Source organism: Anas acuta, chromosome 3 (genome assembly GCF_963932015.1).
Source record: "Anas acuta chromosome 3, bAnaAcu1.1, whole genome shotgun sequence".
Classification (NCBI taxonomy): Eukaryota; Metazoa; Chordata; class Aves; order Anseriformes; family Anatidae; genus Anas; species Anas acuta.
In genome coordinates, this window is record NC_088981.1 from 111,790,639 (window position 1) to 111,807,066 (window position 16,428).

The window sequence follows — 16,428 nt, forward strand, 5'->3', positions numbered from 1 at the left end:
TTGGAGAAGGCCCAGAGAAGCTACAGAGAAAAAACAGCCATTACGTTACCTTATTTAGACACTAGAAGCACCTGTTGCTGCTGGGGTGATCTGGATTACTTGTGCTGGGTTCCTGAACTCTTCCACTGGTCACCAGGAAGATCTGGCCAACTTCCTGAGCAATGATGAACTCTGTGGAGAGCTTCCTGGGCAAGGCTGTGGCATCCAAGAGATGTGACTGCAGCTTTCTCCATGCTGGACCAGGCAGCAACACCGCAAAAGCCACAGAGTCAAAGAATATCAAGTATCCAAAAGCTCCAGGCAGGGATCCTTCATCCTGTGCTGAAACCCTCAACGTGAAGGTTTCCCTGCCAGTAGCACCCACGGTTAGATATTATGACATACTTTGTCAAAGGCTGTTATAAGCCCGCCTGTGTAGCAATGAGGAATCAGGTTCTGACTTCCCACTCAAGGTCTCGCTCATGTGTGTAAGTACAAAGGCTCAATAAAGCCTTTACATTTAAACTTTATTCACTGGGAGCACTCAACCATTGGCATAAGTGCATCATAAAATAGACAAAGAGCTGTAATTTGTACCAATGGAGCTTAGCATTTCCTAAGGTTGTTGAGGCAGATTTCCATCCTGGGGAATGCTTTAAGCTGAGCAAATGGGAAGCTGGTATGGTCTTTTGTATGGTATTTCCCACCTTCACCCGCTCCTTCTTGTTCTCTGTACGAACACCAGCCCACATTTACAAGCACCTCCAGATCATCTGTATCTAGGCCACTAAATAAAAACAGCCTGAATTTGAAAGTCATGATGTGCTTGCAGCAACCATTTAAATATTTTTAAAAATAAGCCAGTTTTACCAAAGCAGCTGTGAATCTAACCACAGATTTTAGTGAGGTAGGTAACCAAACTGATGTGTCCGGACTCCCTGTTGCATCACTTAGAAGATGTTCATCTTTCCACACTTCTGCAAGACCTTAGGCTTCCAGTTTGAATGAATCACTGGCTCTGACTGAATGCAAGCCCTACAAAGCCCTCAAAGATGGGGTGTTCCTGCATATGTCCTGTCCATCCACACAGAAGTGGGTAAGGGGGTCAGTGTGGAAGGGATTGATGAAATAAATGGGTTTTCTCCAAAACACTGGTAATTACCTCAAGCTGAGCACAGCCTGCTGCTCATCTTGGGCAGAGTGTGCTGAGAGTCTCAAGCTCCCCAGTTTCCACTCTCTCTCTCCTTGTTTCAGGAAGGGTTTATTACAGCAGAACCTTGCTCTCTCAGGCTTTGCACAGTGCTCTTGGTCCCATCCCCAAAACAATCCAATTACTGCTTGACAAAACTAGCTAAAGTATAAGAGGAATTTGATGGTGGGGATGCACCAAGCAGAGATCCAGTTCTGGGGGGTTGGTTTTAATTATATTCCTATGACTTAGACTTATGATTTAAATATAAGCCTCCTGCAATGCAAATCCTGCCTTTTCTCCTGCCTTGCCCGCGAGGGGTTGTCAGGACTGCCAGGGATGGATCTGCTGTCCCAAGCAGTCCTGAGCAAAGCTCCTGGAGGAGCAGAGCTTCCTTCCTGGAGAGTTGGTGGGCAGCCCTCCTGCTGCAAACGCGTGCATTTCTCTGCTGCTCTCCCTCAGTCCTGGGAGCTGCAGAATTTCTCTGCTCTTATGTAATGGACTGCCGGTGGCTTTGCTTGGAAAACCTCCTTTTTTTTTCACAGCTGGAGGGGGTCAGGAGCCCTGTCCTACCTCTGCTGGGTCACTGCTCACAGAGCTGCTGGCCGTGGGGGCAGAGATGCCAGGCAGAAGGGCTGCATAAGGGAGCACCAGGGCAGCTTCTCCCCTTTGCCCCAAGCATCTCCCGGAGCCACTTTTTTTCCCTCGTAGCAGCGTGGGGCAGCTTCTCCCAGGCGACCTCGGTTGCAAACGAGGGAAAACGGAGTGGGGGCAAATTTGGGCTGGGGGGCTTTGCCCGGAGCGGTTCGTGTGTCCCCTCCTTGAGACCTGGGGGAGGCTGGGGCAGGGCTGAGTGCCTCGGGGGGGTGGTCGGAGGGGGGATGCAGCAGCCTTGGGACCGGGACACGGGGAGCAGAGCGTTGCTGCTGCCGTGGAAAGAGCTTCGGAAAGTGTCCGGGCAAAGCCCTCCTCCGGCAGCTGGAGGAGAGCTGGGGGACTCCGGGGGTCGGGCGGGGATGGGGCGGGCTGATAGGGACGGGGAGGGGGGGGCACCGCGGGGTCGGGGGATGTTAAAATGCAGCATCATCCTCTCGCCCCGGCAAATTCCCCACGCTTGTGTGTGAGGGGGGAGGAAAGAGGGGTGCAAAGGGGTGTTTTGGAGCCGGGGGAGGGTGGGGGTCAGGGAGGGGGGGTCCGCAGCCGACTCTGGCTGCACCGCCCGGAGAAGCGGGGCTGCGCGGAGCGGGCACTGCAGAGCCGGCAGCGCTCTCGGTGCAATGCCCGAGCCTCGGAGGCGAAAGGGGGGCACCCGGGAAAGGGGGATGGTGAAGGGGGATGCTACTCGCTCGGGGGGAGGGAGGAAGGGAAAAAAAAGAGCGAGGAAAAAAAAAAAAAAGGCAAGAAAAAAAAAAAAAAAGCAAGTAAGGAAAAAAAAAAAAGGCAAGGACCCCCCCTCCTCCTTTCTCTGCCCGGTCCCTTCCACCCCGACACACACACACCACACACACACACACACCCCATTGATCAATATTTGGCTGTCTTGCTGCAACTTGCTGCAGTCTTTTAAAGGAGTAGTAGAGCGAGAGAGGGAGAGAGAAAGGGAAACTGACAGGAAGGGGTAAGGAGCTACACATGTCACATGTGCTTTCTAAGACGGCCAGGAGCATCTGCAGGCTGGATCTGGTGGAGGATGCTGCGGCAGGTGATACACAGAGGGCTCCAGTCGTTTTTCTACAAGCTGGGCTTATTCGTGAGCAGGCATCCGGTGTTTTTCCTCACTGTGCCCGCAGTCCTGACCATCATCTTCGGCTTCAGCCTGCTCAACCGCTTCCAGCCTGACACTGACCTGGAGAGCCTGGTAGCCCCCAGCCACAGCCTGGCCAAGATCGAGAGGAGCTTAGCCAGCAGCCTTTTCTCCCTCGATCAATCCAAAAGCCAGCTGTATTCGGACTTGCACACCCCGGGGAGGTATGGCAGGGTGATTCTCCTCTCCAAACCCGGAGGCAATATTTTGCATCAGGCTGATGTGATCCTGCAGATCCACCGAGCCGTGCTGGAAATGAAGGTGAACTACAAAGGCTATAATTATACTTTTTCCCATCTGTGTGTATTGAGAAATCAGGATAAGAAATGCGTGCTGGATGATATTATTTCAGTACTAGAGGATCTGAGGCAGGCTGCCCTCTCCAATAAGACAACAGCCAGGGTGCAAGTGAGCTATCCCAACACTAAATTAAAGGTATGCTCTTACTGCATGCTTTTGCCAATTAAAGAGGCAGCACTTCATTTCTTGTCCTAAACAGCAGGAGAAATATAATCATATCTATCTCTTTCTCTCTAAATATGTGTGATCTGGGCTTTCCTCGGGAAGCAGCTGAAACTGGTGCCTTGCTATTGTTCTGTACGAGGAGGGAGGGCGGGGGACACGGTACGCTAAGGAACCAGGAGCAGCAGGGAGTGGAGAACAGCCTCGGGACCGGGAGACCTTGCAATGCCTTGAGGGGTTAATGCATCGGGAAAAGGGACAGGAGGTCGCGAACTTGGGGGTGGGGGGCTTAGAGGGGGTTCACTGTCACTTATTACAGCCTCACTGTGAAGCAGGGTAATTTATCTTTAATATGGCCAGAAAAAAAAAAAAAAAAAAAGGTGTCCTGCCTTTTTCTGTTTCTTTACCTGCATGCAAAGAAGGGGAAGGGAGGTGGAATTTTTGCTCTCTGTGTGAAAATAATTTGATCTGGTGCTGATGGATGGGCTGGAGTTTTGGGACAGATCCCATCAGCTAGAGGCTTCCAGCAGAGGCGAAATGAGGTAAAAGGTGAAAGAAGTTTCAGTCTTTCAGTCCTAAAATAATAAATAATTCAGCACAGCTATCTCAGGAATATTCCCCTGGCACACAAGCACCTCTTTCCTTCTCAAAGGGAGCAATCGGGCTCACTAACCTGCTATGAGCAAATAAGGTGTAAAGTTTGCAGGTGGATGGTGGAAGAAGTTTCTGCAAATTACAGCATATCTGCATGCTTCCCCAACAATTGCAGGATTTGCTTAACAGAGTTTAACAAAATCCTTAAGATGCTAGATACTCATGCTCAGGACATAGGGAAGAAGACATGGTCCTTTCCGTAGCCTCACAAGGATAGGGGAGATAGTGCTCTTGCAAATACCAGCCACGTCCTGAAGTTATCATTTGTTTCTTACTGTTTGTTTACTAGGAAAAAAAAAAAGAAAAAGAAAAAACAAAACAAACAAACAAAAAGTTAAGTCCCTGCCCCAAAAACTAAACCAGAAATATAGATTGATTTTATTGGTCTTTTTCCTTCAGTAAAAGGGCTGGTTGGGACACGTGGGATTTGGTCCCACTGCTGGATATGTTACAGTAATTGCTTTGTGCAGAGTTGTAGCTGTTTGAGCATGTGGAAATGGAAAGGTGTCCTTGCTGCTGTCAGAAAGTCCTGAGTGCAAGGAGTGCTAGAAACACTGAGTTACTCTAGATTAAATACCCCAAATAATTTTTGTCATTTAGTTCGTTATGAAGACAGTTCTATTACAGAATAAAAGTGTCTTCTTTCTTTTTTTTTTTTTAATTTATTTTTAAAGTTGAGATAAAGCTAATTTGATGGAGACATGGATAATCTGGATTAATATTGCTATCACCCAGCCTCGCACAGAAATAGTCATTCTACTCTTAATCCAGATTAATTTCCTCATGTAGAGAAACCCTAACTGAGCCTGCCACAACTGGGATGGGATCACTTGCGATGTGTTTTTTACCAAGAGTGTGCCTACAGCTTTTCTTTTTTTATAGATAAAAACAAATTAAAAAAAAAAAAAGTGGCATGAATTAGAGATTTAATGGAATAAGAGTGATAGGTAGGTAATTCACACAGACAAATGTTTTCCCAAAGCATGGCACCTCCAATCCTCCTACTAGTTGTTGTGTAAGGAGTAGATGTCCTTAAGTGTCTAGCTTTAAAGTGGAACAAAGCTGGGATCTTCCTACCCACCTCTCAGTAAAGGAAGGTAAACCACCAAAACCTGTGGGTACACTTTAGAGAAAAACTTAAAAATACAACCCATGTCTGCGGAAAGGCAGAGTCCCTGATGCTGCTGGGAAAGAGACACACTTCGATAAGGTTTTTCCTTCTCTGGTACAGGAGGGACTTGTTTGTGGCACTATGGTCAGCCCTGAAGCTGGGCTGGCCTTTAGCTATCCCGTGTCCTCAGAGATTCACCTTGACTCCAGCTGCTGGGGATAAATTATTGCTTTGCACAGATTAATTATCCAGGTGCTCCCATTCTGTCATCTCAGTGCCCCACCTACGAAGCTACAGAGTTAGGAAGTTGTGGGGAATCATTTCTTGCTCTCCTTCAAGCCATGGTTTGAAAATCCCAGTTTAATCCAGGCTCCTGGATTTATTTACTGCCTCCCCTGTCTCTGCACCTCTGAGAAAAGGCTGTGGAGACCTAGGCCTGTGTCACTTGCTCCAGGGTTTTATGGGTGTGTTTAACCAGGACCACCTTGGATGCTACACCCACTGAGTTAGATCAGTGTCTGTATGTCCAGCAAAGGGAACAACCACTGTGGCTGTAGCTATGAGATTTCTAATTTCTTTTTACTTGAATCACAACATGAAAGTGTGGTTGTGGCCAGATCTAATGAAAATACAAACCAGAGAGCCAAATCTTCCTGACCTTACCTGATTCATCACACTGACCAGTCCACGTCCTTGGGAGCTATCTCAGCTAAACTTCCCTGCAGGCCGTAAGGACCCACCAGGATCTTCTAGGGTTTCCTCACTTTTTGGTTAATACCAGTAAATTTTGCTGTATTGTTCTTTTAAGAACAACCTCAGATTGAATAAAATTCTTCTAAGAACAATCCTGTGGGTTTACAAACCATGAAGATATCCCATCTGTGTGGTTAATCTGCATCTGACAGGGGGCAAGCTCCGACCTGGGCTTGTTTAGGAACTGCAGTACAATCTTGAGGAGTTCCAGCCCCTCTCCTGCTCTGTCTGGGACCTGAAAAATCTCTTGTACTCTTTTCCTTCCCTGTACGCCAGATTTCAGCAAACTGTTCTGGTTTTGAAACAGCTGGTTTGGGGCAAAGTGTAATGAAACTGCTTGGCTTTTCCTGAGAAAATCTGTCTTTGTAGGGTAATGATCATTCATTACTTGCTGAAGTATTGGAAGGGCTTAATAGCCTTGAATACATCTATCTTCCCTGCCCCTCCATAAGGAGGGATGTCCTGGTCTTTCTGTTTGATAGAGGAGGAACAGAAAGATGGCAATTAATATCCACAGTGCAGATTGCAGCACGGTTTCAAAAGCCTAAGGTAGGTTTAAAACCCACTCTGGCAAAGCAGGGGTCAATGTAGACAGGTTTACTCTTCCAAGAGGCCAGGTGAACAAAGCTGTATGGAAATCCCAGCTCCCGTTGCTTTGGGGACCCCGGCCAGCACTGTTACAGCCATTGCTACACGATGCTGCAGTCTGCAGCCCAGCCAGAAAAATGCCTTGCCCAAGGTCATGCAGATAGACCGTGGCAAGCAGGAAACCATAGCTGGATGTATGAAGCCTGGATGGAGACTTCTGAGATATGTTGTGGGGCAAGATCGCTTGTGCTTTCCCCATCCCAGGTGTTCCTGTGCTTGGGGTCTGGCTTGTGCTCTTATCACCTAAACCTGGCAAATCTACACTGAGCACTGACCCTCATAAACCATTAACTCACAAGTGTATTCGCAGGTATGATGTTTGTCTGGTAGTCATCCCAGACAGTGCCAGGGAATGTCCTGGGAGATAGTAGGAGTGAGGGTCCATTCTCAGTATCCATATCTACTCTGTTCTGAGGAAAATAGTGTGTATCTGCTTGGGTATGTGTTGCCCCTGCCACATGGCAGTATCGTCTGAGGCACATTTTATTTATTAGTATGGACAGGTTTATCGATTACATGGGGATTGCTTCTTGTGTACTGTCATATACGAGGAAGGAAACTGTGTTTAACCCTGATTTGTCAGCAACCCCAGCAAATTTGCTGTCTTTAGCAGGGGACAATAATTTAAAACCAACACTGCAAAGAATGAAAATTGTTTCAAAACACAGTTCTAACCTGGAAAAAAATACATACATGAAAGCATTTTTTCCAAGTATTTCACTTTTACTGTTTCTTTTCATGTTTATTGTCTGAGAAAAGATAGTAACTTGGAACTTATTTCTCTGAGATCAGAACAAATACAACTGCTGGTTAGAAAGAGCCTTTGAGAGCAGATTGGTTTTCGTAATACTGCCTTCAATTATTTAAGTATCAGTCATTTATGAACACTACACTAAACAGCAGCCAATAAAACAGACATCTCTATTTCCACAATTGTGATAAGCACATCAACAGGGTATTGAATCCTTTATTGCTCAAGTAGAAAAGTTACTTGCATTCACTTAACATCTTGAAACCTGTAATTGCAGATTTGTTACTGGCCAGATTCTCTCTTTTTTTCTCACTCTAGCAGCTGTAGTTCTTAATGAGTCTTGCTCCATTTGCATTTGTGGAGTTTTTGCTGCTCTAAGATTAATCTCTCCTTAGATAGCCCTGGCAGAGTGTCATGGGACAGAGGGGATATAAGACCAGAGCCCATCCACACAAGAGCAGGCATCAGCATATCAGCAGTAGCCACAAACTTATTATTGCTTCTGCAAAGTTGTTTCAGGCATGAGATCACTCTGACAGCAAGGACAAGTGTTCTCCAGATGCTTCCTTGGCAGCAGTGCAGTTCTGTACCCATTCATGGTCCCACCCGCCCCAAGCCAAGCCTGTGGCTCAGGATCCTGTGAAGTGCTTTTTGGCTGGCAAAAGCTGCTAAGTCAAATCAAAACAATAAAATGTGAGCAGGGAGAGGATCAGAGGAGGAAGTCTGGAGGCAGCAGATAGTTTTCATCTCAGCCTCTCGGATCAAGACACGATTGGGCAGGCTGAGCTTGGAGCAGCTGCTCGGTAGCATGAAAGCAAGGCATAATATGTTTGAAAGCAAGTGGCTTCTTCTTGCTCACAGGCTGGGAAAACTTATTCCAAAACAAAACAAAAATAAAATGACTCTGTTGGTCTTCCAGATGCATTTCTGTACTCTCCAGCAGGACTAGGCAGAGCTTCAGACCCACCTTGCTGGAGGGGCTGGTGGAGCTGGTGTCTGCAGCGGATTTAGCTGTGCCCTTGACACAAGATGTCCCTGCAGCTCTTGTGGTCAGACAGCCTGCTTCCTCAGTGTGGGCAAGAAACGAAGCATTTCTTGCATGTTTAGGAAATTTTTCCACTCCTTCATGTACTCAATACATTAAGAAAGTTCTCTTCCATAGCTCTGCTGGACTGGGCTCTTGTCTAAAACGAAGGTCAGACCATCGGCCCTGCCTGGGCCGGGGATAAGTAGCAGAATTAATCTGTACCAGGACAAGCTGTCCTAAAGTTAAAAAAAAAATAAATAAAAATAAAATAAAAATAAAAGAGCAGGAACAGAGCAGAAATCTCTCAAAGCAATGTTAAATTTTATGGTGCTCTTTTTGCACTGCCATTCTTCAGGGCAACACATCACAGCCATAAATTTCAATATTGGTCTCTGGGGTAAATTCCACCTTCACCCTAGCAGGGCTGTGGACAGCGGGTTCCTTGTGTTGGGGTCTCATTCCTTCCCCTCTAACAGCTGAGTTTAATGGCCATGACGATGAATGCAAAGAAAATATTCTCCAACTGCTCAGGGATTCAGCAGTGCAAAGCTTGTGTGGATAACTCATACTCAGAGGTCTGACCACTGACAGGGACAAGAGCTTTTAAACTCAGTCCTGCTAACTAGGGATTACTCACAGGAGCTAATTTTATGTTGTCTGAACCTTATTATTACTTTTCAAGCATACTACATACAATGCAGGTGTGTAAAGAGGCAAAGTCTAAGAATCAGGCAGCTGTGAGACATACTGTATTGCAGGCAGGGTATAGTACCACAGAGTCAGAGCTGTCTGGTGTCAGAGAGAGGACATGGTCTCCTCTAACATGGCAGATGCTGGTTTTAATTTTGGCTTTGCCCTTGACCTCACGGATGACACTGGTCAGCTGCTTTATGCCTTTCCTTCCCAGCTATTCCGCTCTTTAGTTTTGTCAGCACTTGCGGGGAGGGACAGCCTTTTATGCAATGCCAGGCCATTTGGAGACCTTTGCCGTGATGTGAATAATAATAAAGGAGCAATTGGAAGGTTGTTTGGGTTGAGAGAAAAGGAAGATGCAATTCCAAGTCCCTGTGGTCAGTAACAACTGGTCGCCACTTTGGATCTGGGCTGAATGTCAACCAGTAGCCAAAGGTGGAAAGTCCAGTAACACTTTGGTGTCTTCCTACAATAGCTGTTCTTCTATGGAGAGAAAAAAAAAAGTATATATATATAATCATATATATATATTTATTTGTTAAATATTCAGAGTTAAACTCATAGCTTCATCCTGTAACGTACAGGACACTAAAAATGCCTCATTTTCTCTAGACATCCTCAAACGGTGTTTTTATGCTGACATAGCATCTTCTAAACTCAGCCATTCCCAATGTCTTTCTTTCCAAAATATGTTCAGAAAGGAGAGAGGAGAGGAGAGGAGAGGAGAGGAGAGGAGAGGAGAGGAGAGGAGAGGAGAGGAGAGGAGAGGAGAGGAGAGGAGAGGAGAGGAGAGGAGAGGAGAGGAGAGGAGAGGAGAGGAGAGGAGAGGAGAGGAGAGGAGAGGAGAGGAGAGGAGAGGAGAGGAGAGGAGAGGAGAGGAGAGGAGAGGAGAGGAGAGGAGAGGAGAGGAGAGGAGAGGAGAGGAGAGGAGAGGAGAGGAGAGGAGAGGAGAGGAGAGGAGAGGAGAGGAGAGGAGAGGAGAGGAGACCCTTAAAAGTTGGAGGAACACTCTTAAGGACAAGACATCCAAAGAAGTTCTTATATTTAACATGCTATATGTATACGTGTGTATACATGCTGCATACATGTAATTCTTAGTAAATTAAAAATTATGTGGGTAAGGTTGTGCTGAATATTTTGAAAATACGAATCTAAAACAAAAACTATATTAAACCTCATCAGATATTAAGAGATAAAAGAGCCCTATGCAGAGGTCTGCACAGTTATCATTACAGAAGTAGGGTGAAAAAAATGTTGACAGGTTTTCTGAGAGGAATGAAGTAAGTGTTTAAAACCATGATCATACATTTCTATGAAAGCTTTTAATTTTGCAGACCCCACATCCATTGCACACTTCTGGTGCAACCAGCAAGGCATGCTGTGTGTGGCTGAGACTTGAGCTGAAAAGCAGCTTTAAATACCTGTGAAACAAAGTCTACAACTTAGGAAAGCAAGTACTGTGTGTGACGGTAAAGAAAAAGGAAGACAGAAAGTACAAGCTATAAAGTCTTTATACCTCTGTTGCTTACTGGTTTAGTCCTGATCTCTGATTTCATACCTACCAAGGTGCAGGAGGCTCACGTGGAGAATAGATAGTAAAGGAACTGCCTGGTAGAGGGGCTGTGAGGCATCCTGCAAAGGGAGAGAGCAATGGAAGTGCTCTGCTGTACTGCAGGGATGCTCACATGCAGCGCACATGTATTAGTCTCACTTTTACACTGGTCAGGCTGCTGGGGAGCAGGAGATTAGGGTGAAATGCTTGGAGGTGGTCTTTGATGACACTAGTAAGTGTGATCTGGTGGCAGCAGGAAGATTTCTAGCTATACGGAATTACTGTGGAACCAGCTCAAGGACAAACGGAATAATTTGTCAGTAGGCAACTCTGGTATGGCACAGAGATTTTGCTGGTGATTTTATTCTCCTTGACCCTGCTCAGGCAAGGCCAGCTCTGCAGGTCCAGCAGTGGCTCTGTGAGACATTGGTCAGCCCTCTCACAGCCATGAGGTCAGCCTTTCTCCTTAGTTTTGCATTTCTGGCCCCAAATGTTCCCTCTTCCAGTGCACTCTGCAGCCAGGGAGATGACATGGGATGGCATGGGATGATTGTGGGACTGGCACATCACTACTTGTTTTTTAGTGCAGAAAGGTTTTACTCTGGTAATAGGCTACAATTAAGATGGAAAAAGTCATAGGTGTGTAAAGTTTCTTCAATTCTTATGAAGGCAGATGTTCTGGCATCTCCCAGGATATTTTTTCTTTAAAAATACCTATTGCACCAGGCCCAAAAACAGATTGCTTGTCTGCTCTGAGAGCATCTGAGAAGGCAAAGGACTGTTTTACCTGCCTGTCCCATGCCTTTGAAGGCAATGCCACCTCCCAGAGGATTAAAGTACAATGAAGCCCACCTACCTAAAGTAAGCAATTTGGGTTTAAAGATTAAACACCTAATAAATCAGTCCACCTCAATTAATTTCCTTGTGCATCTGGTGGGAGACGTAGGAGATGCCACTGAATATCACCACAGGAAAGCCTGAATGATTAATCTATATCCTTCCACAATATACTTGGAATATAGTGATCACCTATAGCACTGGTTCAGAGGGCACCTAAAAATTTTCCCACATGTGTAAGAGAGGGTCTCACTTTTCTTGCACCTTGTGCAGCTGTTCCCAGCACTGTTAAACAAGTGCTGTCATTCTGGTGGGGAAGTGTCATTCTTTCCATATATGTGGTGTGGTTTTGCATGTGTGCGAACAGCTACGTAAAGGGTACTATAATTCAGAAGTGACCACAGACTTCTGCTACTTCTGTGCTAAATCACACATTATCTGTGATGCTTATAGGGCAGGCCCATAACATTTCAGCTGAATCCTTTTCTCTGAGTAGTTACAGTACTCATGAAAATAAAAGCTTCTGTGAAATAATGCCTACTTTGCCCTTAGTTTTTGTCTTGGGGGGAGAAAAGTGAAGGGCAGGGTCCAATAGTTTCACTTGGACATGCCCCCAGTTAAATATTTATATTTTTCACATTTCAATAGTTCTTTCAAAGTGTTATTTTAAAATTATTCAAAGATAATTTGTTCTCATATTATTCTACAGATTAGAAATGAAGTGTTTTTCCACATTTTGAACTGGAATAACTCTCAGAACTTTTTCATGTCAAATTTCAAACTCTGGGGAAGTGGAGATTGCTCCTTTTTAAATAGTGCAGAGAAAAGAGGTCTTCAAACTCTGCCTAACAGGTTTGCTGCATGGCAGGGGACACAACCCAGTCGCGAGGGACATGAGTTTGCCTCCATCAGGATGCCCTGGCTCTTGTGAACACCATATTTCATTGGAGACCAAGGCACTGTATTGATGGGACAAGTGATCCTCACCCCCAGATCTCCAAAAGGGTTTAGTTCATAAAGCATTATGTAGTTCGTTAAGAAGAAAGATGCTGTTAGCAGTACTTCATTATGCAATGCAATCTGTTTGACATGGCCTGAGACTTAAATACAAATCGCCTTTTTCCTAGACATTTTCCAGGATAGATTCTTAGAATAGATCTTGATTCATGAACTAAATGCATTAACAATTTCAAAGATGAGCAGATGCAACATGAAAATATTCTTTTTCTCCTTAAAATCCACACTCACTTTGCTCACTTTCTTGACTCTTGTTCTACTCAGAGAAGTGCAAAACTACCCCCAGAAGAGACCTCACCACAAACTGTTCTGGATCCAAATGGCAAACACGCTTCTTTTCTTCAGGAGCAGTTGGAAAGTCTGGTATTATATGCTCTACCAATGATGTTTCTTCATTAACAAACATTAATTGTCCTCTCCATAACTTATTTTCTATCTGCAAGTAAAACCTGCTAGTCACCCTGTTGATGTACACACAATTATCATTGTAAATTGCATAGGAAGTTGAGGCACAGGTAAAGAAACATGAGCATTGCTGAATATTTTCAGATGTCTCTCCAAAGAATTCTTTCCCCAGGCTTCAAGATTAGCAAAAGTATTATTAGGCTTTAGGTATATACTCAAAAATAAATTCACAAGCTTGACAAGCTTAAGAGCTCCCAGCCCTTCTGAAGTTTTGCTTGATTTTTATTTTTATTTTTATTTTATTTTTATTTTTATTTTTTATTTTTATTTTTATTTTTATTTTTATTTTTATTTTTATTTTTATTTTTAGAATAAATTAATTTTAAAGAATATATATATAGATATATATATATATATTTACCTCCTAACAGAATCAAGCTTTTATTAATGCAACTTTTGCCATTTTCTTGGTTCTAGTGTAAGATTTCAGAGGTGGGAGGAAAAGGAGTGCATCCTTGAAGGGAAAATGTGTTATATAAATGCCAAATGCTGTAATAGCACATGTTCAATGATCTTTTCATCAGAATATTCATCTCAAAAAGATAGTTAAAATAGGTAATTTGTCACTACTTAACAGATGTGTACAAAGCTCCCTTTGGAATGATTCCGATACTTTTTTGTTGGAAAACCCAACTAATCTTTGAAGTAGCAAAAATGACAGGGAAAAAATAAAAGCAGAAAATGGATTTTTTTTCCCTCACTTTATTTAAAGCAGCTAAGTAAAAAGTAACCAAGACAGAGAATAGCCCAGGATGAAACTCAAAGAATCAAGCACATCCTTAAAGCACCGGACCAGTTTGAACTGGGTCTTTCTTATAGCCTCTTCAAGCAGAAAACAGGGCAGGAAGGACAGCTGTTATGTAAAGGAATGCTTTTCACAGTGGGATGGTGATTTTGGTGCAGGACCACATCTTCAAGAATTCATATTCTGCTGCAACTCAGATCTTCCTCATCACATTGATTTTTCCATCAGAGTGCTATGGTGCAGCTGGAGAAATTCAGTCAAAGAGGTGTTGGAGTTTTATGGGCAATCTCATGCTTCTGTGTAACATTAAGAGGTCAAAGATGTAAAAGGTTTATAAGGTCAGTCTAGCCCATTTTCTGGCTAGTAAGGGAAATCCTAATAGAAAAACTAAATCAGTTATGTGGGTTGGAAACTGGCTGAAAGACTGTAAATAAAGAATCATGATAAATGATAATGTAACAAGTTTATGGAAGGTATCTTTCACGGTATCTTGAGAATTTGCATTAGGTCTGGTCTCGTCTAACATCTCTATTAATTATCAGAAAGTGGAATTGAACTGTGCAGAAATGGAATTCACGGATAGTATTAAACAAGGAGGAGTTATCAGCACCAGCTGAGTCAGAGAATTTACACAGACACAACTGGAACAGTTAGGAACCTGAGCAGAAAATAAAACAAGTTTCTGCAGAGTTTTGGTTGCATTCTGGTCCCCACAGGCCAATCTGGGTTTGCCCCTCAAAACAGATTCCTATTAGCTGAGTATTGCAAATGTTGTATTGAAGATACAGTGCTTAAATGGTATGACCAAGGTCAAAGACAAAGTTGATGTGAAAGTCAGGATTTTATAGCCCCCATGGAAAGAGCATTTGGTTTTAATTCTGACTCTGACACTGCTTGGCAAGTATGGATATTTCACTGCTTAGTGCTGTCCTTCATCCTTCATCTTATTAGAGACCAAGTTCTTCAGGACAAATATCACTCCATACACTGAATTTGAACAGTGCTTCAGATGTTGTAACTGATGTGTTAAATAATCATGGAAGCCTTGACAGATTTTCCTTTTGTCTTTGTCCTTTTTTTAACTTTCTAGAATAAAATCAGTTTTCTGGTTTTTTTTGTGCTGACTGTGGATTTTTAATGTACTGGACTTGTAGCGGTTTTGCCATTTTGTGCTAAATACCCCAGTACTTTAAATTGAAAAACCCTCATAAGCATGATGTCACAAGCTGGCTCCGTGTTGTCCCTGTTGAATTTTGTCATTCACTAATGAGGTTCTGGTTGTGCCAGAGAAAAATTCTTGAAGCAGACAGTGTAAAAGCCCTATTGAGCAGGACACTTAAAAATATTCAGCTGGATCCGTTCTGCTGTATTTTGGTCCCAACTGAGTGCATTTGCAGACCAAAAGCTGCACAAGTCTTCAGGAATACATTGGTGATGTTTGTGAAATGGATTTTGGAGTCGGGCCACTTCTCTTTCTCTTCACAAATGCCCACAACAGCAGGACACTTGCTACAGTGAGTGGTACTTGGTCAGGTCTGGAGAGTCAGATCCTGCCCTACCACCCATAGAGGGAGTCACTGTAGGAAAACTTATGCTAAATGCCCAAGATGGGATACATTTCTTCTATTTGAGCCCTTTTATGTTCACTGTCTAATCTAAACAGGGCCCAGTGAGTAGCCAGAGAAGGGAATGGTGAACCTTCAGAAGCAATTCGTTTCTCTTTTTCTAAACATCTACATCAGGAGGAAATGAACTTGCTCTTTGGAGACATCACAGATGAGAAAAAATGCTTTGATTATGCATTTACCTTTCAGTTGTTTAAAATTAGGCAGCTGAATTCCACTACACATTCATTTGGAAAAAGAAAAGAAAAATCACATCAAATTTCCATAAGCATGGGAATATACTAAATCTGGAGACCATTACAGCAAAGACTTATGTCAGGTGAAGTGTTTCTGAATGACCAAAGGAATAATCTATATTTGCATTGACTTGAGAGGAAATTTCCCAGCATCTTTTCATGGGGAAATTTGAGGTTCCTTCCCAAGCTCATTGCAGCTTAGTTTCACACCAAATCTCTGTCAAGGTTTTGGAAGACTTTTATGGAAATTATTATAGGACAGTTGCAAAGGATCTAAAATATATTAATCTGAATAAGGATTTAGCTTTCACTGGAGGATCCAGAATTAAATACCATCCTCCTCTAAAGTAGATTTCCAGTTACTAGCAGTTTATTGCATAAGTGAGACAGAGATTTTGTAGTGTGTTCAGAAGACAAATATTGAGATTCTATCCTCTGGCAATACTTTGCCATGTGTTTACTCTTTGGCTTATTTTATCAGATTTTTCCCTAAATATTTATTTCTTTAAAATCCAAAGGTGTCTAGATTACCACAAAACCCCATCATCTGCAGCATTTTTCTTTTAAATTAAAGGCCAGTCACTACCTTTTCTCCTACAATCAAAATATTTCCAAATAGATTATTCTAATATGAATTACAAAATCACTTTGCACTCCAGGAGATATTGAAAATACTTTTTTTTTTTTTTTTTAATTTTATTTTTAACATATATTAAATTAAAGTAACTTTAAAATGTATATGTGAGGAAAAACTTTTGATGTCTCGCAAGGAAATATCCTAGATATAAAGGCTATAAAGGTATTATTACTATTATTATATAAAACAAATATACATTATTATAAGTGTATATTTATATACTGTAGCTGAATATTCTTCCTA

The 16,428-nt window shown here is 43.2% G+C and overlaps 1 protein-coding gene across 1 annotated transcript in view; it reads left to right on the forward strand.

Annotated features, from left to right (window-relative positions):
- Nucleotides 1-2,622: 2,622 nt before the first annotated feature.
- PTCHD4 (patched domain containing 4) overlaps nt 2,623-16,428 on the forward strand; it is a 97,869-nt gene continuing 84,063 nt past the window's right edge. Inside the window, 1 exon segment of the mRNA XM_068678778.1 lies at nt 2,623-3,407. Coding sequence (XP_068534879.1) covers nt 2,808-3,407 — 600 coding nt within the window. The 5' untranslated portion in view covers nt 2,623-2,807.